Genomic DNA, 26,808 nt, shown 5'->3' with positions numbered 1-26,808 from the left:
AATTACAGGAGAAGTGTAGTCCTGTTCATAAAAGAAACATTGAAGGAAGCTGTCAAAGATCGAGAACACAAAGCTGCTTGAGAATGAACACGGACAAACTGTGTTTTACCGTCAACCATTTCAACATTTGATCAGAGCTCAGCACCGAATGTGTTGTTTTTGCTTGTAAATAGCCCCCACCCCACCCCATCTTCCTGTAACACTGCTGTTTTGCGTTTCCCCACTTTGTAAGCAAACGATAACTGATACAAGCCCAGAAGCAGATGACTGTTCTTTGGCTCTCTCCATCACAACTAGAAATCAGCATGTCAACGTGTGTTCTCACAAAGCAGTGTTTGGTTCAGATTTTTCCTTGTGAACCTCTGCATCTCTGTTTCATAATGAGGCTATCTAACCCCTCCTTCTGGAGTTTGCTTAAGCTTCATCAAAAACCATTAGTTCCTACACACACAGCCACAGTGGGTTTTTGTAAATTGCTGACAAAGAAATCACTTTAATTCTGCATCGAAGTATGCCAGCAAAAAAGAGAGCACCGGAATAACAAGCAGACACACACACACACACACACACATTAAGGAGCACACTAGATAAAGGCTCTTGTTCAGAGATATGTACGCTTATGAACATGTCAAACAAAGACCCAAACAAACCTATGTGGTTTCCAAAAGTATGCAGACTGTTCTATAAATCATACACATGCCATCACACAAACACAAGCACAATGCAGCTGAAAATCACTGCTTATTACTTTGTCTGTACTGTAGCCTAGCTGCCAGGCTCCCCTGAGGTTGCAGTAATTGACTTGTCCAGTCCCTCCTTTCAACACGTTTTTCTTCCTCCGCTTCTTCTGTCCGGTGTTTGCCAGAGGGACCGAGCTGACACACAAAAGATATTGGTCACATTGTCAAAACTTACGAGTGAACAAAACTCTCTCGCTGTAATGAATCCTGCCACAGTGCCTACGCCGGTTCAGCTTTTAATATCCCAAATGTCCACTTCCACTGCTTTCTATAATAAATTGTAAATGCACGTCATGCTTCAAAAAGAACTTCCACTCTCTCACACGTTCGTAGGTCTTTCTTGATCTGTCGAGCTTTTCTTGCTGTTACTGTAAAGTGTTGCAGGTGACTTTTGCAAAATTTTTATTACTTTTTCTTTTTGATGAGGCCCGTTGTTGCTGAAGTGTAACTAAATGGATTGTGGATCATGGGTTACGGAAAAGGCCTTTAGAAGTAAACGTCACACATTAATTATGTTAAGTGAGTTACAGTTATAGAGTTTAAGGCTTTTGGTTAAAAACTGCTTCTAGTCCCTTAAACCCCCCAAAATGATAAATGAAAAACTTTCAGTGTTAATTCACCTAGATTTGTATGTTCTGTAACTTAGATTGGAAGCTGGTTCCTCTGGTTTTCAAAGCAGTGTTTTCACACAGCTCGTTATCAGGCATCAGCTGCTGGAGCTGAGAAATGTGCCAAAAAATGCAGTTCTCTATTGGGCACTTGAGGCTGGCTCTGAAAGCGTTGCAACCCCCTTAAACGTTCACGTTAAAATGACATTTAAAAAAAAGAAAAAAAAAATCAGTTCCTTGTAAATGGTTTTTATATTCTGCTTTTCAACTCTTAATACTCAAAGTGCTGTATACAGCTTGCCTTATTCACCCATTCATACATGCACTTTTTCTATGCTTTTTCTACCTAAAGGCTTTTCTATCTACATTCACACACCTTTATACTCTGATGAATGCATCAGAGAGCGACTTTGGATTAATATCAGGGATATTTGTCGTGCAGACTGGAGAAACCAGGGTTTGAACCACCAACCCTCCAATTAGTAGAAGACCTGCTCTACCTGAGCTACAGCTTACCAAAAGTGTACAGCTCCTGGTATTCCCAGGTGGTCTCTCATCCAAGTACTAACCAGGCGCAACTCATTTAATTGAATTATCTGACAAATAATATTGCTTTAAGTGTCATAGAGCCCATCCATGAAGGTTGTTCTTCTGTTTTGATGAGTGAAATTATTCTTAGTCATATGTGTTTTGATAGATTAACATACCAGAGTGCTGATCTTAGCTGTCTTATGTCAGCAAAGAAAACCTTGCACACATTTTTCTGTGACAACATAAGCCTAACTGCAATTTTCTTTCTTTCTGTCATCCTCCATTGGTGACATCATGGCTTCTCTTGCCTTGACCGGCCATATGTACACTCTAAAATTATACACTAAATGTGTTTTGAGTCTGGGCAGATGCTTTTTCTATTAGAGGTTGAGGTGATAAAGTTCTCAAAATTAATATTAGTAGCTGCCAGGATCATACTGAGGAGGAGTTTTCTGAGCATTTCCCTCTTCCTCCTCTTCTGTCATTTTGAAAAACACCTCTCTCTCCTTGGCACAGTTTCTCAGCACTAAATAAATTAAACTGAGCCTCTGACTGTGGAAGCAAATAAAAATGATGCAAATCTGATACTTCACTGACATTAAAAAAAACATTTTGCACAAGTATGATATTAAAATGTCAGGGACATTAGCTGACTTGGGTATTTTTCCCCCTATTCTTGTAATTAATGAAGCCTAAACCAGGGGAAACCATGTGTAACCTGTTAGTTTCTTTTGGATTCACTAATTAAGTCAGTCATGCACCATACAATACTTGTAAACTGAACTTAATAACCAGTTTTCAGCATACATGGCAGCACTCCAAATCAAGTATTTTTTAATCAGCATCACCTGTCATGTTTCAGTTCTGCTCTCTGAATCATTCCAGGTAGGTGTGCTTTATAGTACAAGTAGAATAGTTTTACTTTTTTTTGTTGTTACTTTGTTACTAGTAGCTGGCTGCAAATGTTGCAAAACATATTATGTGTTCCCATTTCTTTAGCTGGAGTAAAAAGAAATGTCAATGCTAACACAGTTTGGGAGGCATAAAATAATATTTTTGGGCCAACAAGGTGATTACTAAGAAGAACCAAAAACTTGGTGTATCTGAGCATGCTATGTAGTTTGTCTTAATTGGTCAAGTGGAGGACAAAAGAAGATGTGGGAAACCTAAAAATCCAATAAAGACCTGACAGAGGACCTGTGAGATGCATCTGGACCTCTAGTTGATTTATCTGCTGTTCATCTGCTCCTTATCAGAAGTGATGTCAGTGGAAGGATGGCCATCAAGAAGCCATTCTTCAAGAAGGGAAATGGGGAGAAGAGGCTGAGGTATGCCAGATTACACATGAAAGTCGGTGACAATAAGGCTTATGAAGAGAGGTACACCCATTTGTAAAACACAGTTCATGGTGATGAAAAGAAAGAAACGTATGGTCATAAAAAACTAGGAAGAAAAAATAAAAACAGAAAATGGAATGCTGTTGATCATGGACAGGCCTGCTCAGAGCCCGGATGTCATCATTATTGAAGCAGCGTGGGATCTTAACAGAAAACAGAACAAAAATCTGCCAACATCCAAAGAAGAGCCTCGACTGTCCTTTAAGAAGCCTGGAGAAATATTCCTGAAGACTACTTTTAAAAAGCTTGCCTAAGAAACTTCAGGCTGTTTTGCAGAATAAAGTAGGCATACCAAACACTGACCTTGAAGCTTGTTAGACTTGTACAAACTCCATCCTGCTGTTAAATCACAAAGTCTCTTACACTGACATGCTATTTTGTTTCCCAGCTTTGCAGCATGGTTTAAAAGGGCTTCCACAAAATAGTCTTGTAATGTAGTCCTCAGAAGAGGCAGCTTTTCAATGTGATTGATCTTAAAGGAGAAGTCCTTAGAGATTAAATCATTTGGGTCTGAAGGTCATGGGGATACCCATTAGCTTGATGCTGAAATCCATGTTTTGTTTTTTGCTTTACCGATATACATTGGGGCAAAAAAGTATTTAGTCAGCCACCGATTGTGCAAGTTCCCCCACTTAAAATGATGACAGAGGTCAGTAATTTGCACCAGAGGTACACTTCAACTGTGAGAGACAGAATGTGAAAAAAAAAATCCATGAATCCACATGGTAGGATTTGTAAAGAATTTATTCGTAAATCAGGGTGGAAAATAAGTATTTGGTCACCTCAAACAAGGAAAATCTCTGGCTCTCACAGGCCTGTAACGTCTTCTGTAAGAAGCTTTTCTGTCCCCCACTCGTTACCTGTATGAATGGCACCTGTTTGAACTCATCATCTGTATAAAAGACACCTGTCCACAGCCTCAAACAGTCAGACTCCAAACTCCGCCATGGCCAAGACCAAAGAGCTTTCGAAGGACACCAGGAAAAGTATTGTAGACCTGCACCAGACTGGGAAGAGTGAATCTACAATAGGCAAGCAGCTTGGTGTGAAAAAATCAACTGTGGGAGCAATCATCAGAAAATGGAAGACATACAAGACCACTGATAATCTCCCTCGATCTGGGGCTCCACGCAAGATCTCATCCCGTGGGGTCAAAATGATCATGAGAACGGTGAGCAAAGATCCCAGAACCACACGGGGGGACCTGGTGAATGACCTGCAGAGAGCTGGGACCAAAGTAACAAAGGTCACCATCAGTAACACACTACAACGGCAGGGAATCAAATCCCGTAGTGCCAGACGTGTTCCGCTGCTGAAGCCAGTGCATGTCCAGGCCTGGCTGAAGTTTGCCAGAGAGCACATGGATGATACAGCAGAGGATTGGGAGAATGTCATGTGGTCAGATGAAACCAAAGTAGAACTTTTTGGTATAAACTCAACTCGTCGTGTTTGGAGGAAGAAGAATACTGAGTTGCATCCCAAGAACACCATACCTACTGTGAAGCATGGGGGTGGAAACATCATGCTATGGGGCTGTTTTTCTGCCAAGGGGACAGGACGACTGATCCGTGTTAAGGACAGAATGAATGGGGCCATGTATCGTGAGATTTTGAGCCAAAACCTCCTTCCATCAGTGAGAACTTTGAAGATGAAACGAGGCTGGGTCTTCCAACATGACAATGATCCAAAACACAGCGCCCGGGCAACAAAGGAGTGGCTCCGTAAGAAGCATTTGAAAGTCCTGGAGTGGCCTAGCCAGTCTCCAGACCTCAACCCCATAGAAAATCTGTGGCGGGAGTTGAAAGTCCGTGTTGTTCGGCGACAGCCCCAAAACATCACTGCTCTCGAGAAGATCTGCATGGAGGAATGGGCCAAAATACCAGCTACTGTGTGTGCAAACCTGGTAAAGACCTATAGTAAACGTTTGACCTCTGTTATTGCCAACAAAGGTTATGTTACAAAGTATTGAGTTGTATTTTTGTTATTGACCAAATACTTATTTTCCACCCTGATTTACGAATAAATTCTTTACAAATCCTACCATGTGGATTCATGGATTTTTTTTTTTCACATTCTGTCTCTCACAGTTGAAGTGTACCTCTGGTGCAAATTACTGACCTCTGTCATCATTTTAGGTGGGGGAACTTGCACAATCGGTGGCTGACTAAATACTTTTTTGCCCCACTGTACTTTGTCAACCCTGAAATTCTTTTTAAATAATAGAGGCTAGGCAATAAGTGTCCCTTTTCCGTCATTCTGTCTGGCAGCAAGAATCAGATTTTTAGCTGCTTGGTAAAAGTGAAATTTGGCTGCCTCATTGAAAAGTTAGTATTACCATTTATATGCTTCAATATGAAGGTGTATCATTAGAAAATGGTTGCATTTGCATTATCGGTAGCTTAATAAAGCATGTTTCCTGTGAATGTCACCAAATACACTCAGTTTGTCATTCTGCAAATACATGAATATTTCAGTGTTTTTATTACCAGGCCAGTTGCATCATTCACAATAAATAGTGACTTTACTGATGACGTTTAGATGTAAATCTTAGAGGCTGCAATGTGCTATACACACTGTTTGTATTTCTGTGCCATTCTAGTGGCTTACGCTTCAGATTCCCCTCTCCCCTCAGGTCTGCTTCTTGATCTCTAATGATGATTAATGTAGGCTGTGTGCTTATTGGCACCACTGTGTTATTGGCATACTGACAGGACCGTTAAGATGGATAACTATGCAAGTGTGTGTACGTATGTGTAAGTGTGTGAGAGCCAGCAGTAGAGCTGTGAAATCGATTGATTTGTTTGTCTGGTCAATAAGAAAATTGATTTGTGGAAGAGGCTGAAAAGCAACACCTAAATTAAACTTGGGCTCTGATTTTTTTCTGTTTGTTGAATCTTTTATAAGTGTGCCACAAACAACAGAAAACTCTGCTTTGTGCTTGAAAACATTTCTCTTTTTACAAGGCTTTTCTGTCTGTTTGTGTGTGTGCAGGAGATGGTCCGTCGTGGGGAGATCTTGGACGACAGCATGGAGGATGAGTTTTACCTTCGTCGTCTGGACGCCGGGCTATTTGTTCTTCAGTTGATCTGCTACATTATGGTGGAGATCAGCAACTCAGGAATCCCACAGGTACACACACATGTGCACGCATGCACACACGCACGCAAACTGGTCCTGGCTTGCCAATTTCCTTTCAGATTAATTGTTCTTAACATGTCTGATCACACAAACTATGAAAACAGATGGAGGTCAAATAGCTTTTAATGGGTGCAGTTTGTTAAAGTGTTGCAGTTGCAGGCAAAAAAAAATACTACTTAGGCATTTGACTTGCATTATGTCACAGTCTATAACGCCGTGTCACTACTGTTACACTGTAATACTGCTGCTGAAACCTTTTGTCAGGGTTTGGGCTAAATTCTACTGCCTGCAAGGTGCAACCACTGCATTGTTTTCTATATTGTAAAAAATATGAATGAAATATTGGGATAAAGATTTGAGGCAATATTTCCAAGCACTAGTGTTTAAAAGGCCTAGTATAACATAAAAGCCACTATAGTAGAGTCCAAGAATAAACATATGGAGCAAACAATTAGCTTAAAGTTGGACATTTTAAGCTGAGCAAACTAGCATTAACTCAAAGTGGAAACTGTCTTTTTAGCTACAATGTTACCTTTAGTTCTTGTTTATCACTAAAATACAGACCAAGTAATAAGACACATCAAAACAATCAACAATATACAGCTTTAGATAATAGGAATTCTATTTTCTTTTCTTTTTTGTCTGCATGTAGCTTCAACAGAGGGTCCATCAAATTCTTAACCTAAGAGGAGGTTCTGTCAAAGTAGTGCGCCACATCATGAGAGGTGAGTAACTTTATCTTCTCAATATTTCCTTAGTATCTCTGCTACTCTGCTGCACATAAACATACAGACACTGTTTTATGTGAAAACATATGGGGAGTGCTTTAACATATAAATGTGTTTGATCAATACACAAAAGGTTATTAGTATTTTTTAAGCGCTGTTAACGTGAGTAAAGAATTTTGAACATAGCATTTTATTTTGGATGTTTATGTTATTTTACTTTGCAAACAGGCAAAGTTATTTTACAAAAACCCAAAAAAGCCAGGGTTAAAATCAATCAGTTCCTTTTTGCTGGATAACAACCTGCAGTCGTTTGTTGTGGTTTGCAACAAGTCTGTAACACGCCTTCTCCCCAGGCCATTCTTCTTTGGCAAATCTCTCAAGCTTCTACAAATTTGACGGAGATATTTCTTTACAAGGAGCTACGCATGTTTTGAGTTGTGTTTATGTTGGAGGACAAAATGACGACCCAGATCCAGTTTGGCTTCTGACTGTTGAAATCTTCAGATATCCTTCATTTTCTCAAGTCCAAACTGAGTTCTTTTGGCATGATGCTTTCACAGGTGACAGCTCAAACTCTCGCTGAAGTTTTTATATTGTGGAAGAAAATCCTCAGTTTTAGCTTGATTTTACAAACTTTGAGTATTACAGTACATAAAGTTGAAATGCATCATTGCACAGCAGTGGTTTGATAAAAAGGTTAGTTTTTCAGAAGGCAAATAGTACTGCTTTTGCTTTTTCTGAAGTAATTATGTTATGTTATAAATTCCTTGCGCCGTTAAAAAAAGCAGTTGGAAGAATTCTGACAAAAACGTCCATTCTGATAGTCATCTATCAAATTGAAAGTGTGAAATAATTTTCTCCTTATCTTCATACTCTGCAAATGGGAGAATAATCTGTAGTGACACATTTCTCAGCACAGGCCTTTCCCGTGACTTTATATCAAATCTACAGGTTGATCTGGGACCTTGCCCAAAAGCGCAGATCCTTCACCTTAGAGTGAACAAGGATAAAAGTAGAAAAACTGCATATTTTGAAAGGGCAAAGTGGTGCCTTCACAAGCTGCTCTTACACCCACAGAGATTTATATTACTTTCAGAAGTGCATTTTATTGACACATTTTGTAAAATCCTGTTTCCAAGTGCTTCTCAGCCTGGCAAGGAAACAGCATTTCAGGGGAAAATGATGGTATAATCGCTGTTCTTTGGCTCTGGTTATTGTTTGATAGCAAGCCTGTGCTGTTTGCCTGCCAAAGTGGTTAGGTTGGAATATAATAAAATACCACAAATAATGTCATATGCTCCTGTTCTCTTGAACAAAGAAGTAGGCCTGGGGAGACCCTGTCACTCTGACCTTTGTTTAGTATATTCTTCCTTTGCATTTGCAGTAGCAGAGGTCACCTTGTATGAGAGGGGTGTCTTTAATATTTAGACTGTCCTGAATATTACGATATAGACAATTCAGATGGAAAAATAAACACGATAAAATCGAGCATCTAAAATATCCAGGCAGATGTGATTGTTTTGTTTTTGTTAATTGTATTACCTTTCTGCAGATGGTAAAACAATATGATGAAATTGAGCCTGGCTTGCAAATCTGAACTGATCATATTATCACTGAGTAGAGCAGAGACAGTCTGTCTGTCCTTTATTCACTTTTTTCACTTAGCCAGAGATTTCTCCTCGTGCTATATTTGTTTTCTGCCGTCAAAGACCTAGCAGGTTGTGTTATTTCCTTCGCGGCGCGACATCCATCCTTCCCGTATCATTGTTGGATAAAGCTCGAGGACGTGGCTCCGTTCACACACCCTCTGGCTCTCTGTGGCATGTAACACTGTAGATAGAGCCATCCGTCACACATGGCACTGCCAGCAAGCGTGGCATTTCTCCAGTCCTCCCCGTGTGCGTGTGTGCAGGAATTTGTATCCTAAATGTGGCTGTGTGACTCTTTGTTTTCATCTGCATATTTGCATACACGCACATCGTGCTTGTCCACACTATGTTTTTGCTTACTTACAGAGTTTGTGTGTGTGTGTGTGTGTGTGTGTGTGTGTGTGTGTGTGTGTGTGTGTGTGTGTCTGTGTGATTGCCATTAGCATGTCTCCATGTTTATTTGTACGCACATGTCCTTGCTTGCTTTTATCTGCATATTTTTTAGATATTAACAAACCTTTGAGAGGAAATCCTTGCAGATGTTTACTTCATTTCTGATTCAGTTTACATTCTGTACTCGTGCCTGCCCTTGAATGTTTTCTACATATTAATGTGCATGTTAGGTTTCCTTGCATGATCTTGATGTGACTTATTTTTCATAAACTATATTGTGTTTATGTGTTCTGCAAATAACTATGCGTCCGCATACATAATAGCTTAGAGCCATTGCATATGTCTATCATAATTCATCTGCGCGCGTGTGGTTCAGTGACCTCACCCTTTCTACTAGGCCACAGTGTGTGGAGCCATCTCCCATTTCAAGTGCCCCACCCGGTCAATGTTAAACCACAGGAAAAGGTTAAGCACATGCAGTGTGTGTCGCCTGCTCTGCTATCTTGACCTTAACGGCTTTAGCTTACTGAAGAATAAAAAACTGCTCCGCAGGAACAATTTTGCTTGTGTTGTGAAGTTTTTGGTTTGGAATTCTGAGGTTTATGATTTGCCTTTTTTAAAATGTTTAGCAATAGAGCGGCTGTGTGTATTTGTAGCCTTGCTAGCAATCAGGCATTTCATCTCCGAGGAAGTTATCCCAGAGAGAAGTAAAGCAAGTGTGTAAGTTCATCTCTGAATGTTTGTAAAGCATTCCCATGGTAAGCTTAACAACCAATATATGGAGAGACTGCCTCTCTCACTCTCCTCCTGCTACTTCAATCGTGAAACTGATCAATGATCAGCTGATCGGCTTTTCTGTCGGGAGTCCGTCTCCCTTCTTTGTTTTTGGCCCACTTCTCACCAGAACGAGGAAACCAGCGGCTGAACAACAGCAGCACGTTTAAGCTTGATAAGCTGTTGTTAGAATTTATTTAATATTACTTTCTACACCAGGATCTTTTTCTACGCAGCTGACGGCTGTAACTGTGCAGGGGCGGATCTAGCAAAGTTTAGCCAGGGGGGCCGATAGGGCATGAACAGGGAAAAGGGGGCACAAAGACATACTTTTCTTTCTTATTCTCATTTAAAATGTCTAGCTTTTAATAAATAATTATCTGAATCTTACACCCAAAGTTTTAATCTGATGTAAAATATATAGAAATCCATTACTGTATATACACTGAACAAAAATATAAACGCAACACCTTTGTTACTGCTCCCATTCCCCATGGGATGGACGTAGAGACCTAAAATTCATTCCAGATACACAATATAACCATCCCTCCCAAACAGTGGTCACAAATCAGTCCAAATGTGTGATAGTGGGCACATCTGCCATATTGAGATAATCCATCCCACCTCACAGGTGTGCCACATCAGGATGCTGATCTGACATCATGAGTAGTGCACAGGTGTACCTCAGACTGCCCACAACAAAAGGCCACCCTGGAATGTGCAGTTTTTTGTGCTATTGGGGGTCTGGGGACCCAGAACCGGTCAGTATCTGGTGTGACCACCATTTGCCTCATGCAGTGCAACACATCGTCGCATGGAGTCTATCAGATTGTCAATTGTGGCCTGTGGAATGTTGGTCCACTCCACTTCAATGGCTGTGCGAGGTTGTTGGATATTCGTGGGAACTGGTACACGCTGTCGTATACGCCGGTCAAGCACATCCCGAACATGCTCAATGGGTGACATGTCCGGTGAGTATGCTGGCCATGCAAGAACTGGGACATTCTCAGCTGCCATCTGCCCTGAACAATGTGAACCATGATTCATCCGTGAAGCGCACACCTCTCCAACGTGCCAGACGCCATCGGATGTGAGCATTTGCCCACACAAGTCTGTTACGGCGACGAGCTGGAGTCAGGTCAAGACCCCGATGAGGACGACGGGCATGCAGTTGAGCGTCCCTGAGACGGTTTCTGACAGTTTGTGCAGAAATTGTTTGGTTGTGCAAACCAATTGTTCCAGCAGCTGTCTGGGTGGCTGGTCTCAGACGATCTTGGAGGTGAACCTGCTGGATGTGGAGGTCCTGGGCTGGTGTGGTTACACGAGGTCTGCGGTTGTGAGGCCGGTTGGATGTGCTGCCATATTCTCTGAAACGCCTGTGGAGACGGCTTATGTTGAGAAATGAACATTCAATGCACGGGCGACAGATCTGGTTGACATTCCTGCTGTCAGCATGCCAATTGCACGCTCCCTCATTGCTTGTGGCATCTGTGGCATTTTGCTGTGAGACAAAACTGCACATTCCAGGGTGGCCTTTTGTTGTGGGCAGTCTGAGGTACACCTGTGCACTACTCATGATGTCAGATCAGCATCCTGATGTGGCACACCTGTGAGGTGGGATGGATTATCTCAATATGGCAGATGTGCCCACTACCACACATTTGGACTGATTTGTGACCACTGTTTGGGAGGGATGGTTATATTGTGTATCTGGAATGAATTTTAGGTCTCTACGTCCATCCCATGGGGAATGGGAGCAAAAACAAAAGTGTTGCGTTTATATTTTTGTTCAGTGTAGTAACTGTTAAGTCTAATATACCCTAGTAAGCTATAGTACTTTTTCCTTTGGGAAAGTACCATCTGTGAATTCTGCAATTCTGTTGAAGAAAGATGTTGAATCTATTTAATTATTCTTGAAAAAGAATTTATTTCTGTGCAGTTTTCCCCCTGCATCAAATTAAATTTGATTACATCGATTAAGCAACATGAGGTGGAGGGTGGTTCCCTATTTTTTTTTTGCTGGGAGTTTGCAACCCTATTAGTTAGGTTGTTGAATATTTCTGCTAAGTACTCTTTAAAATACCAGAATAGGGAGCATGGAATAGGTTTAAGTTTATTAGATTGATCAGTGTTGCTGAACTATGAAATATTTTGGGCGCAGTGTATTTTTTTACGTACAGGTATAACAGAATAGCTTTAGTGTTGTTATTTATTTAAACTTGAGTAAAAACTTATACAAAATGCAGCAAGATATTAAAAAAACGTTTTATTGATTAAAAAACACACTATATCGGATTCATATCGATATCGGCAGATATCCAAATTTACGATATCTGTATCGGACATAAAAAAGTGGTATCGTGCCATCTCTATTAAAAATACAAACTATTGCATTTAATGTAAGTAGCAAAGTCCACCCTACACAGACTTTCTCTGAAAATATCAAAAATATAGACATAGATAAAAATTTATTTGTGTTTATTAGATGTGCTGATGAAACTGGTTTATGAGAAGAAAATAAACATTTGCAGCAATTATTGTTTTTTGAAGCTTATGTCTTGCTAAATGTTGTCATGGTATCCAGATTTTAGAGAGCTTTTGCAGTATCTTTTTTCCCACTCTCTTTGTTTGTTTGTTAAAAGGCAAACTGCATGATGATTATAGACGGTAGGTTACCCCACTGTGGGCATATTCTGTACCAGCTGTCCTTTGTTCAGTGGGATCACAGTGGCTTGAGACTGGTTTAGCAGTGTTTTAAATGACTTATGGTGCTCCAGCTGCAGCTGTAATCACGCTGAAAGTCCTATAGCGCGTCCCTATCCTTGGCTGCCGTTGCAGAGGCTGCTCCTGGAAATGATTCTCCTTGTATTCATGGCAGATCCGTCCCAGTCGCTGACCTGAGTAATGGCGATGCTCACTACTGTATTGTCCTCTGCCGTGTTGCCGTGGTGACAGAAGGAGAGGGTACCAGCATGCCAAAGAAAAGGTTCTGCAGAGAGTTGAAGAGTCACGGAATCTCTGACCTCTCTGTCTGTGTGGCTGACTGCAACACCATTTATAGACATGGAGACACTGGCACTCGGTCACAATGACAGGCTGGCAGTAATAGAGGCCATAGATTATCATGTTTTTGTTGAGTTGCTTTCTCTGAGTTGCCCCTCACCTGCTTTTCTTAGTCACCCTTAAAATTGTGCCTTTTTAAGTAAGTCTCGTTCGCATCCAAACCTCTGCGGATCAAATTAAAATCCCTGATTCTGACATTCAAGGCTTTTGTATTTGCACAAATCTGTGGACAAATCTGCATCCTCATATCTGCAGATGCTGGTCTAACTTTACACTTAACTTTATGCCTAGTGCTGTGGCCTGCTATAACCTAGCTCTCCCCTGAATACTCAATGATGGAGTAACCCGAGCAGATTACTGTCATCCTGAGCGTCTTCTGACCTGAGCTCAGTGTTTGTACTTCTAGAAGCACTTCTTGTAGCGTGCTATGCTGCCTTTACTTCTAACTTCTTTCTAATGTTGCTCAAACTTAAATACATCTCTGCAGTCTCACTTCAGTTATTTTTTTTGTGGTAAAGTAAGGTCTGCTCCTGTCTGCATGCCAAATATCCTTGGGGAAAGTACTAACCCCAAGTTACGAATGTGTGGATGTTAGATAGGAGCACTTGTATAGAAAGAGTATAGAAAAAAAGTGCTTGTGTGAATGGATGAATGAGCAAAGTTGTGTAAAGTACCACTACATAAAACCACTACATAAGAACTGGTCCATTTACCATAAAAATATGAAAATCTCTTTTTGCACTTGGGCGTCTCCGGTAATCTCACTGTAGCGTTCATCTCTACTCAACATTTAAATAAATATACTCTTCTTATCAGGTAAGAAAAGGCAAGAATTAAGCTTGGCAGAAGTGTGGGTTTAGGTATTTAAGCTCATTGTCATCTTAGTGCTTTAAAGAGCCATTTTTTTCTTCTTCTTAAATAGTTTTAATAGTTTTAGCTATTAGGTATTATCATTGTCTCTCTACAAGTTTCACTGTACAGAACAGTCAAAGAATTATGCATTTTTCAAAAAATCTCTGTGTTAGCTCAAGCTGTTTAGAAGAGAAAATCAAAACTTGGCATGAATTTCTTGCATAAAGCTGACAATAAATGTCAAACTCAACTGTACGCACAGCTTGGCATTTTCCATTTATTTACTCTCAGATTTACCTCAGACTTCATCTTAGTGAAATAAGCATTGACCTAAAAAAATGAAACTAACATGGAAGTGCCACAGACTGCAGTCCCTCGACTAGATGTAAATGATTATTACAGTGGCCAAACTCGGCTAATTACTCCATTCATTACAACTTTGCAGGGGCTTGAAATTCTGCAGTCTACTCATCTATACTTTTGCTGTACTGTGGGCTTTAAAGCATGATAAATGCTATCTCCAACTGAAGCATGGTGTTAAAATCATGTGAAATATTTTTCTTCTTTTAGAATTTCTGAATGCAAATTTTATACATACATATTTTGACCTACAAAGGTTGACATTACTTTCCATGAGTGGCATTACAAAGTTAAAATTCCTAATGAAAAAGAATGCATCATGCTGCATTTAGGTGTTATTTGTTGTGGTGAGGAAACATAGAAAGTGTTGTTGTTAATAGCTTTCCTATTGAATAAGAGTTAGAGAAAGAAATTTATTAATCACTGTTAGGGCTGTTCAATATAACGATATATATCGGATGACGATATAAAAACGTTTATGTTTAATTTTACGCTATCGTTTGTTTCGTGGTGTCGCAAAATAAACTGTTTACGGCAATATTTTTTCATCGTTCTGATGGTCACTGTAGTGGCTACATTAATTTCTTAAAGTTCTCTCTTTTTCTTATATTTAATATAACCACACTACGGACGGACAAGCGCCTGTTTTTATGTGTTGTCTTTAGCAACAACGACGGTAAAACCATCTTGTCACGTGTCCGCTTGTTCCACATAAACCTTTCACAATAAAGCTCAAGATCCTGTTAAGACTTTTCAAAATAAACTGAATCACCTGAAAGAGTATGCAGAGTATTTTCAGATGAGAAGAAAAAAAGACCGCCAAGTGCTAAAAAATAAACCTTAGACTTAGACGTTAGAACAGGCTTTTCCCCGCAGCACGTAATAAATACTCACAAAGAAAACGACGGCCGTTACAACTTATATCTAAAATTGTATACTTTCATGCATCGGTTAAAACACTCGACTCCAGATACACGACGCCCAGCTGGAACCACTTCACGCAAGACGAGCTGCCCGAGATTCACAGAATTTACAGAAAATGTTACATTTTTGTGATTTATATCATTATCGGACGATAGATGTCTTATATCGGGATATGAGATTTTGGTCATATCGCACAGCCCTAATCACTGTAGACAAAGACAACTTTATGCACTTGGTCAGCTAAGGAGTTTAAAAGTGCTACTGGTTTTAAATAACGAGTTAAAACCAATTACCATGCCATTTAAGAACCGTGAAATACAGTGGGGCAAAAAAGTATTTAGTCAGCCACCGATTGTGCAAGTTCCCCCACCTAAAATGATGACAGAGGTCAGTAATTTGCACCAGAGGTACACTTCAACTGTGAGAGACAGAATGTGAAAAACAAATCCATGAATTCACATGGTAGGATTTGTAAAGAATTTATTCGTAAATCAGGGTGGAAAATAAGTATTTGGTCAATAACAAAAATACAACTCAATACTTTGTAACATAACCTTTGTTGGCAATAACAGAGGTCAAACGTTTACTATAGGTCTTTACCAGGTTTGCACACACAGTAGCTGGTATTTTGGCCCATTCCTCCATGCAGATCTTCTCGAGAGCAGTGATGTTTTGGGGCTGTCGCCGAGCAACACGGACTTTCAACTCCCGCCACAGATTTTCTATGGGGTTGAGGTCTGGAGACTGGCTAGGCCACTCCAGGACTTTCAAATGCTTCTTACGGAGCCACTCCTTTGTTGCCCGGGCGGTGTGTTTTGGATCATTGTCATGTTGGAAGACCCAGCCTCGTTTCATCTTCAAAGTTCTCACTGATGGAAGGAGGTTTTGGCTCAAAATCTCACGATACATGGCCCCATTCATTCTGTCCTTAACACGGATCAGTCGTCCTGTCCCCTTGGCAGAAAAACAGCCCCATAGCATGATGTTTCCACCCCCATGCTTCACAGTAGGTATGGTGTTCTTGGGATGCAACTCAGTATTCTTCTTCCTCCAAACACGACGAGTTGAGTTTATACCAAAAAGTTCTACTTTGGTTTCATCTGACCACATGACATTCTCCCAATCCTCTGCTGTATCATCCATGTGCTCTCTGGCAAACTTCAGACGGGCCGGGACATGCACTGGCTTCAGCAGCGGAACACGTCTGGCACTGCGGGATTTGATTCCCTGCCGTTGTAGTGTGTTACTGATGGTGACTTTTGTTACTTTGGTCCCAGCTCTCTGCAGGTCATTCACCAGGTCCCCCCGTGTGGTTCTGGGATCTTTGCTCACCGTTCTCATGATCATTTTGACCCCACGGGATGAGATCTTGCGTGGAGCCCCAGATCGAGGGAGATTATCAGTGGTCTTGTATGTCTTCCATTTTCTGATGATTGCTCCCACAGTTGATTTTTTTCACACCAAGCTGCTTGCCTATTGTAGATTCACTCTTCCCAGTCTGGTGCAGGTCTACAATACTTTTCCTGGTGTCCTTCGAAAGCTCTTTGGTCTTGGCCATGGCGGAGTTTGGAGTCTGACTGTTTGAGGCTGTGGACAGGTGTCTTTTATACAGATGATGAGTTCAAACAGGTGCCATTCATACAGGTAACGAGTGGGGGACAGAAAAGCTTCTTACAGAAGACGTTACAGGTCTGTGAGAGCCAGAGATTTTCCTTGTTTGAGGTGACCAAATACTTATTTTCCACCCTAATTTACGAATAAATTCTTTACAAATCCTACCATGTGGATTCATGGATTTTTTTTCACATTCTGTCTCTCACTGTTGAAGTGTACCTCTGGTGCAAATTACTGACCTCTGTCATCATTTTAAGTGGGGGAACTTGCACAATCGGTGGCTGACTAAATACTTTTTTGCCCCACTGTAGCTATTAATGCTCTCCCATACTACTCTGATAGATACAGATTTGTAGGATGTAGCCGTACAGTGGCCAGCAGGTGTGCTAGGCATGTCTGCATGTTAGCCCATTCTTCTTTGGAGAATCTCTCAAGCTTTTTAACATTAGATGGTCGTCAGGGATGGACCTTGATCTTCAGTTCACCCCACAGATTTTCAGTAGAATTTAGATCAGGGCTTTGTGCTTTGGTTCTTGTTTTTCTGGAAGATAAAAACGGTGACCCAGACTAAGTTTACCTGCTGACTGCTTGAGGTTTATTTTTCAAAATAATCCTACATCCTTTTTTCATGATTCCTTCCACCTTGACGAGATTCACAGTTCCAGGTACACTGTGATCTTTGGTTGTACACCTCTCCCTTCTTTCGCCAAAGAAGTCTACATAATCTTTCTCCAGGTTATCAGTAGTGTGCTTCAGTCTGGCTTGAATGTGTCTCTTTTCTTGGTCTGCAACCTCACGGTCCATTCCTGTCCTAAACTGATTTCTTTTGTTTTTGTCAGAACGATGAAAAATTAAGAAACAGGTCCTTATAAAACCAGAATTAACATAATAAATAATTTTGCCTGTTCCTCTAGAACATCTGTAAACAAGTAGTGTTCTTTTACAGTATCTCTTGAGGTTCGTCCTCAGCCCTATTACATCTGTCACTATCCTTTATGTACAATCTAATAACATAAAAACATCCTTCTACCCTCAAAAGCAAAGTCTTCTCTGTGTCTTTGGCAGCCATTCTTTATCCTCCTAAACCCTGCGGGCTCTTGTGAGGAAAGCCCCCCTTCATTCTCTTCTCTCTGAAGTGTCTCCCAGAGAAAAATCTTTTTTTTTATTATTTTTTTATTTTTTTATTCCATCTTTCTGTCTCGACATCCCTGAGTTTAATGTGTAATCCCTGCCTCAGAGGCTGGGTGAGAGACACGCCGGATGCACGGACTCCGCCGGGGCTGCGGCAGCTGCAACTTTCTGCACATTAGACTCACAAATCGACCGTCGCGCTGTCTCAGAGGGCTCGTGCGAGAGGCAGACAATAAAGAAAACAGTCAAATGTAGAGCAGTCCACACTTAAGTACAAGCACTACACAATACACCTGGACCGGTTACTGAGGAAACAGGGTAGATTTCAGTGCAGCCACTGCTGCAGGGCGTCTTATTATAGAAAAGCCCTTTTTTTTTCTTTCTTTCCACAGGAAACATCCTATAATTTGACTTTTTGTTGAAAAGTGATGTACAGACTGAAGAATGTCTAGACTAGAGTGAAAGGCTATTTAATAACAAAAGCCTTTTAATGCATAGTTCCCTTTCGCTTAGTCCTTTTAATATACAGAGAATAGCTTTCACTCTCCCTCCCGAAGTTACAGCATCTCTGCTCTGCTTCTTTCTAATTATTCAGCATTTTAAGTGCAGGAAGCAGGCGTCAGTGCCAGTAATTTCTAACTGAACTGCAGACTTGCCCCAGGGCCCTTGATGGTCAGTTTCTCAAATCAGCTTGCATGCATAATTCAAAGTATATTTGTATTCAGTCAGTTTTAAATTAATCAGCACAAAGTAAAGCTGAAGTGAGGTGGTGTTTCAGGACCAGAGCACTGGTTAGTTTTTGGTGGCTTTGACAAAAACCCATCTAATAAATTTTTGTTTTTCTGTGAATATCTTTGCGTTTTTCTGTCTGTTTTATTGAACAAATGAATTATTGAACCTACATTACTCTAATTAAACTTCTTAGGAAAATTCCTAAACCTGAAGTGTACGATGTTTTTCTTCCCTCATTTGCCTCCTGTTCAGTGCCGGAGGAGGACCAATTCTGTCAATTTCTGGCTCCAAGCATGTTCTGTTTAACCGCAAAAGTTAGAAGGCCCACGGCTGTGCTGTCAAGCCAACTAATCCTCTGATTTTTCTTTATGTATTGCAGAGTACGCCGAGAGCATCGGAGATGGAAAGAGCGATGAGTTCAAAGAGGCCGAGCGGAAGAGGATCATGGACCTCGCAGACAACTTCTAAGCTCACTTCTTCTCTTGCAGACGCTCACGCTTTCACACCCTCAAACACAATGAACCTCGGTGATCATCAAACCCAGAAAATTAATGATTAAATGAACAGAAACGGCTAAAAGCATTCAGTGGAGGGAGATAGGGTTTCATGTGAGAAAGAATTTAAAATTACAGCCCTAAGTTAATAATATCCTTTTTGTCTACTTGTCTAAGTCTTGTGTCAGAGAATTGGTTCAGTTCCAATGAAGATGTTTACTGCAGACACAGTGGGAGTTGAGTTTGGAGGGCAGAAAATTGTATCTTGACTGAAACACCCAGCCAGCAAGACTACTCTCAGCAACAGTGCTGTTTATTTACTGAACTCTGGTGTTGGACACTGCAGGATAATCATGGACACAGATTTTAAACTCAGAAATTCCCCCCTCAAAGCTTTTTACCTGGCGAGTTTTTGTTTGGTCTGTTTTGTTTCTGTTTTTGTTTTTTATAGATTTAGGTGTAAAATATTTTCTAATAAAAACATTTGGTGATGGAATTCTGATGGCCATTTTGATTTTGATTAAATGTCATGTTTTACAGCGTGGGATTGGCACAGCAAGCTGATAACGGTCTGTGCACATGAATTTCATTATGCCCCCACTTGGTTACTGTTGCACGGAGCGCAGATGGAGACAGCAAGCCTATATCTGCAGCCCCGTTCGCAATATTAGAATCCTTGCGGAAAGGCAGACCTGCTTCTTCTTTACTTGTCTAAACCCACCCACGGATGGATCGCAGCAGCCTCCCGGAGCTCTCAGCCCACTGCTGTTTTTCGTTGACGCTGATGCTGTTCACGCACATCAGTGAGGAGGTGGATTACAGTACAGCTGTGTACACAAACAGACCTACTGCATTATTGTCTCTGTCTTGTCCGCCAGGCTGCATCTTTGTTTGGGAGGAAAAAAACCTGTTATGAATTACATGTTAACTGAGAGAGAATATCAGCCTAGTATCATCCTTATCTTATAAGAGTAATTTCTATATAAAGACTGAATTTACGCTTTGGTGACAGTGGGAAGGAAAAACTCAATTTTAACAGGAAGTAACATCAAGCAGAGCCATGCTCCGGGATAGGCATCCATCAGCCTGCCACTGGTTGGGGATACAGGGTCACCCTAATTATTATTAAGTTTCATCAAAAACGAAAGTTTTTAGCTTATCTTAAAAGCAGAAAGGGTGTCTGTCTCCCTAATCCAAACTGGGAGCTGGTTTCACAGAAGAGCGGCCTGAAAGCTCTCCCTCTTTCTTCTTTGTAATAGGTTAGGAACCACAAGTAAGGCACGCGTCTGAGAGTGAAGTGCTTCATTGGGCTGATTGAAAATAAAATTAAATACAATCATTTTGTGTTATTGACCGCAAATACTGGACATGTTTGTTTTTTTTCCTTCATAGGTGCAGAGGCAGACGTTTAAGTGATGAACTGTGTTAGACTTGTGCATGACACTTGTGTCGATTATGGTCATTGCTAAGTCAGGTCACGCACCAATTTTAGATTTTAGCTGAGGATTCTTAAATCTAAAATATCCATCTTCATACTAGCTTTATACTTGATAGATGTTGGGAAGCAGGTGTTACGTCTAGTTATATCTTGTTGAATTAAGTTGGTTAAATCTACAAAGAGCAATAAACCTCAGAGCCAAATTTATTTAGAATATTAATAAAGTTGCATATGGTTGTGCCCCATCTGAGCCTATTAAGAGATTTATATGACGCAGTTATGTCAGGTTTCTGTCAAAACACTCAGTCAGGGCTCAAAGATCAGAGCCTGTTCCTATCACAGGTAAAGATTTCTGTGCATCTGAACCATAGATGATGACGATTAAATATTAAGATTATTTGCAGATCCTGAATCTAAACCATTTGACTGTGGAGCACGGAAAGTGCTTTTCTACCTTGAAAGGTTCTTTTTTTTTTTTTTTTTTAATTAATGGCTTCTGGTTTTTATTACACTATATCCTAACTTTTGTTAGAAACTGGCTTACATTATCAATCACCCATTTAAGTACACCATGTCCTCTCCAGATCCTTGACCATGACTGCTGACAGGAGGCAGCAGTGGTGGGAGGGACTGGGTGGGATGCTCACTGACAGCTGCCACATCTGCTGCATTTCCTAAGTGCCTTTACAAAGTCTAATATCACTCAGTAACAAGATGGGTAGAGCGGCGGGGCGTCGTTTGCATACCGTATTGGCGGAGGAGGCCCAGCCCCATGCATCTCCTATCAGTGATTATGACTGCAGCGTGTTTAACAGCAGTTGTACAGCAATTTCACAGCTGAGGGGAGGGAGAATAATTGTATTTTCCGAATGACTGAGTGCAAACACTGTGCACCACTGTGGTTTTGAGCTTTTCTCTTTTTAGTAGGGAAGAAGAAGGTATTCTGTTATTGAGAGTGAACAGAGGGATTGGTAAAGTTTGCAAAACAGACACCTTAATGCTTTGATATATATATAGAGAGATAGATAGATAGAGAAATAGATCTGCACACACACCAGATAAAATCTGTAAAGCTAACATGTAAGGCTAAATATAGCTCTGTAGCTAAGTCTTTTATGTATTAGCACTAATAATATTTAGGTTTGAAATGTTGGCATAATAAAAGCTGTGTATTTTGACCCTCAGTAAACATGGCAAGAAATAACAAAAGCAGTGTGATGAGGAGGGAAGGATGGCAACAATCTATGTATACTGCCAGGCAAAATCACTGTATGCGACTTTCGCTAAACACATCTAGCAGGCCGGGAGTTGACATATTCAGTCATGAGCTCGCCCATGTAGACAGCAGACACTGAGTAAGCATACCGGTGGTGACAGGGAAAGAGGCAGGCTGGCTGTTTAACACCCTCTACCTATATTAATGGCTGTCTAAGGTAAAGGAAGAGACAGCAGAAAACCTGAAGCAGACAGGTGAGATTTGGTCTAATGACAACCGTCTCTTATTGGTTGTGAATTCAGTCTGCCGGCATGGTGCCTTAAATGGCCCGACTGGTCGATCGATATTGGTGGGGTACATGTGGCCCTGAGTTTACACCACTGAAACTGATTTTTCCTTAAGTTCTCAGCATCATCAACTTTGCCTCATTAGCAGTTTGCATACATAAAGCTAACAGCACTTAAACTCGCAGGCTCGAAAAAAGTTAATTGCTCCTGTAGTCCAAATGCCGCTCTGCGCCAGAACTCAGCATAGGGGCTGAACTTATTTCTGCATAAGATGTTTCCACCAGAGTATCCACTCTCGTTCCCTACTGTGAAAATAGTTTTTCAGTGAGACCTGGCAAAATATTACTAGCACACATACAACTGTAAGTGTGCCCTAATGGCACCCCTGCAAAGTGACTATCAGGTATTACAACCAGAATGACAAGCAAAACATCAACAACAGTGTCCTCCTTTTCCATTAGGAGGACACTCCTAACGAGTTATGCTCTTGCTCAAGTTCTGTTCAATGTCCTACAAGCACCTATGATTGAGGGAAAAACGGGAAAAACTGAAAGAATGGTGTTAGTGGACAGGAGGAAAAAAATACTATGAAAAATTGTTTCCTGCCTCCAAAACAAAGAATGCATAGCTTTCACAAGGTTATTGGAACAAAACACTGGACAAATTATGTTGAATGGGCAATATTTGACAGAGAGTGCAATGCTACTGCATACTGACCTAAGACTGGAGGGGCAGCTGCCCCTTTAGCGACTTGATTGAATATTTCATCTGTGCCTTGTGTGAAACAGACCCACCACTGGAAAATAACACAAATACATATCTTAAGCTAAGTAATTCAAAGTTGTGAGATAGACAGAAACATTGAACAAAATATAATAAAACATATTACCGGTATAAGTTACATATGTGTATTCAAAGTAAAGTTTCAATTTCTATTTTGCACACTTTTTGAAGCATTTAAGACAAATAAAATCCAGTTGGCAGAGCTGATAAGAAAAAAAAAAAACACCATCCAGAGTTTTATGTTATTTTGGTTAACAAGGTGGACAAAAATGATGCTCTTGGCTGGGCTGCCCTATATTGAGAAATCTGATCTCTATACTGCTCATGCGAACAGCAGTGAGGCTACATTTCAGCACCACGGACAGCTACACAACACACAGGCAGCGTGCCCCTGACATCAGTCTCTCAAGCAAACAAACCACACTCCAGCGCCAAATCAGCGATGAAGCTCATTACTGTGGCTCTGCTAGTCTAAACAATGCAATGAATCAGTGAGCAGACTGTCAGCTACATCAAAAGAAACAATTATTTCCCACCACTCACATTGGTAGTGAGTGGTTCACATTGGACGCAAGAGGTGAGCTATGAGACCCCCAAACAGCGCCAATGTATTTAGGTGCACAGGAAACATTGGCGTGGACAGGGGAAAAAAACAGTTAGCCATACGTGGTTGTGATGCCCACTGTGGGCGCAGTTATTTCAGAGTTTAGCAGTGTGTGTGTGTGTACAGTGATGAAACAAGCCACTGGCTCTCGCAACACTTTGTTTACCCAATCCTAATTTTTGATACCTCCCTTGCACGCTTGTCTGGTGAAAAAACACGTCCGCGACGACATTAACTCGTAAACATTATAATACTAAAATACTAATTAGTTTGAATACTAGCTTAATAAGGGTTTTCAGCTTTTAGTGGCCTCGCGCCGCTTCATAAAAGCGGATTCGTTAATGACAAATTCAGCGTCATTAAGTTTGCTGAGTGCTTGTAATATCACTCCTCTCATAATTGATATTCCCCACTGCAAGCCGCGGCACTTTCTAATGGGGGAAAAGTCTCCCTCCGCCGCATGTAGGACCGAGTGAGCGGAAGCAGAGCCACATTCACTCAGTCAGTCAGTCAGTCAGCTAGCACAGGAGGAGGCTGCGGCGACTTCCTCGTTATTTCTCGCAGGTATCCCACTCCCTTCGTCGCCAGAACAAGCCTTCCGGATTAAACAACAACAAAAGAAAAAAAAAAAAGAAAAATTTTGTTTTCGACGTGCACTCCACTCGATGTGAAAAAGAGCGCGAGACAAAACATAAGCGAAATGGGAGCGTTCAGGGTGCTGTTGGGGAGTTTACATTACATGGGACTCTACATGCAACTTAGTGTCTCCACGAGGCAAGCTGGACACGGCGAGATAGAGAACCACATCTCTGGGAACGGTAGGTGTGAGCTCCGCTTCGGACTTCTTTTCTTTCATGGAAAAGGAGGCTGTGGAGAGGGTGGCACAGGTGATGCCATCTGCTCATATGCAGAGGTGGAATTAAACAAAAGAGCATCGCATGGGCTTGAGGCTGGTGCCGATGATGATGCCAACTAGTGCAAATGTGTGTTTTCTTTGTGTGTGTGTTTAGGTCACTAAAAGTGCTTCTGTTTGTTGTTGTTGTTTTTGTTTTGCGTTCATGCATAAAATTGGAAATACAAAAAGTGTTCATCAACCAGTCAGAGAGCAAGCTTTATCATTTAAATTTAGACCATTTCCAGTGAAATCTGATTCATGTGATCACCATTTTAATGAGTTGTGATCTTGTGATGCATGGCGAGCCAGCCAGCCCTCATGACTGGCATGATTTTGTTTTCTCTGAGTGCTGCGGCTTTCCACCAGTTCTGCTCATCCTCCTGCCTCCTGATCAGTGCGTGATTCATCCCGCCAGAGGAGAGGTGATGCCAGCTGACAGGTGGATGTTAATATTCTCTTGTCATATCCGAGTAAAATCTTTACTGAGGAACCTTTGATCTGGCTTGGATCAGCCCCCCTTCTTTCTCAGCAGGAGCTTTCCTAAATGGCCTCCAGGGTTTACGCTCGGCTATGTCATAAAGTCAAACACACAGTGAATGCCACAGCTCCCCAGTTTGTCCTGGCAACTTTGGCTGAGCCTGCCAATCTCCACAGGTGTCATGCTGCCAGCTTGACAGATGTGCTTGGCAGGGTTGTGTTTGTCTGGGTCGAAAAAAGAAGAAGTACACTTTTCTTTCAGTGGTAAATGTGCACTCAGACTCTAAGGCACGCCATTTGTAATGTAAAAATGCACCTTAAAACATGATTACATCAAAAATGAGATGCAAGGTCTCTCAAACAAAGGCATAAATATAAAATAATGGAGAAGTGGCTGAAACCAGAGCTGTGAAAATGTTGATATTTTTGACAAAACAAAAAAACAAAAACAGAAAATAATCCTAGATATCTATAATACTCCTACAAATTTCACATTTGAAAGGTGTAATATGTAGGATTATTAGTTTAAAATGTTAAAAAGGAAGTGCCAGTTTCAACTAAATGTAAAAATACCCAAAACAATCAAAGACTTATTGTGAAAAGGATTTTATACTTCCTGTGTCTAGGGTCCAATTGGGTCCCTGTGGCATAAACATCACCAAACAGTAAGTGCGAGGAACTAGTCTGCAGAGAATTCACATCACGGTGCACCAAATACGCATTTGCTCAGGCAGTGGACTTCAAAGAAGTATAACAGGAATGACTATTCAGCCTTCAGGTCTCTAGCTGTCCGTGCGCGCAACCAATCCAGGCTTCAGTCTGTAAGCACACTAACTAGCTAGTGCTGGTCCATTTTATAATGCTGCTGTGAACCTAGCATAATCGAATTCTTCTGTCCAACATGAGAAGAAATAAGCAGCAGAGATCACATTCTTTTCCTTTACAGAGTCAATAATTCTGGCTACTTGTCAATCATATTGAAGGGCAGATCAATGATGAATGAAGTAGAAAAGCAGCAGATGCTGTATCTTCTGGTGAGTAGCCACTGGAGAGATTTTTTTTTAACCTAGCACTAATGGCTGCAGGTATGTCTCCTTACACTCTGCTTACAGCACTTGCCACCCCTCACTGACACCCCGGCCATCAGCATCAGTCCGTGCAGAGGTCTGGAGGCTTACTTCCAGTAGCAAAAATAATTTGTGTAGCTCCACCAGCAGATCACCATGCAGGTTTACTGTTGGATGATTTGTTGCTAGACATAAACATTGGTTGCAGATGTCCACGTCCAGTGGAGATGAAACTAAGTTGGGCTAAGACATAAAAGTTGCACTTCTTTGGGTCTGGAACAGCCACTGCATGCTTTTTTTTTTGCTTTTTTTTTTTTTTTTTTTTTTTGAAGCAACAGCACCCCCTTCTAGATTAACGTGTTCAACATACTGTACCTTTAAAAGTCATCAAATTCAAAATTTTTTAAATTGAATTTGATGAATGTGGTTCTGTAACAAGCTGAGCTGAACTCCTTAATGTGGTTTTATATATAGATCGTAGTCACATGTTAACAGGTGCTCATTTGTGGAGGAAAAACCTTTGACCCCTCAACAGTTAACCATGTCACATGTTTTTGTTTAACGTTTACAGATGGATGAGGCTGTCCGTATCCACATATCATTAAGACGTTTGTCTGGGATCATCACTATCTCACTATATATTTGTTAAGGGGCTGCCTTAAGGTTGTGCCTGCAGGGATCCAAATATATTGGATGCTCTGTGGTCACCACAGGGACTCCCTCTGGCAACATGATTTAGCAGCATCCAACCTGGTGTAAAGTCTGAGCTGGATTCTCATTATATACACCATTCATTAGATCCTTCACCCCCTTTGTAGTCACATCCTAGCGAAACACTAGCATTTCAGCTTAAAATATTTATCATTTTGTTCCATATGGACCAACATGAAAAATATTTCATGACAGGTCACGG

General features: G+C 41.0%; 2 protein-coding genes across 2 annotated transcripts in view; both read left to right on the top strand.

Annotated features, from left to right (window-relative positions):
- The window catches only part of ctnnbl1 (catenin, beta like 1), a 79,089-nt gene extending 59,465 nt beyond the window's left edge, over window positions 1–19,624 (top strand). The window contains exons 14-16 of the mRNA XM_082517918.1: window positions 6,268–6,405; window positions 7,067–7,139; window positions 19,014–19,624. Of these exons, the coding sequence (XP_082374044.1) occupies window positions 6,268–6,405; window positions 7,067–7,139; window positions 19,014–19,102 (300 nt within the window). The 3' untranslated portion in view covers window positions 19,103–19,624. The remainder of the gene's footprint in view (window positions 1–6,267; window positions 6,406–7,066; window positions 7,140–19,013) is intronic.
- Window positions 19,625–23,909: 4,285 nt separating this feature from the next.
- Window positions 23,910–26,808, top strand: part of LOC309696621 (V-set and transmembrane domain-containing protein 2-like protein) — a 57,449-nt gene continuing 54,550 nt past the window's right edge. Inside the window, exon 1 of the mRNA XM_082517916.1 lies at window positions 23,910–24,274. Coding sequence (XP_082374042.1) covers window positions 24,157–24,274 — 118 coding nt within the window. The 5' untranslated portion in view covers window positions 23,910–24,156. The remainder of the gene's footprint in view (window positions 24,275–26,808) is intronic.

The sequence above is a fragment of the Aulonocara stuartgranti genome (genome assembly GCF_965226115.1).
Source record: "Aulonocara stuartgranti genome assembly, chromosome: 20".
Classification (NCBI taxonomy): Eukaryota; Metazoa; Chordata; class Actinopteri; order Cichliformes; family Cichlidae; genus Aulonocara; species Aulonocara stuartgranti.
Note: the sequence above shows the minus strand (reverse complement) of the source record. Positions and strands in the feature narration are given on the sequence as shown.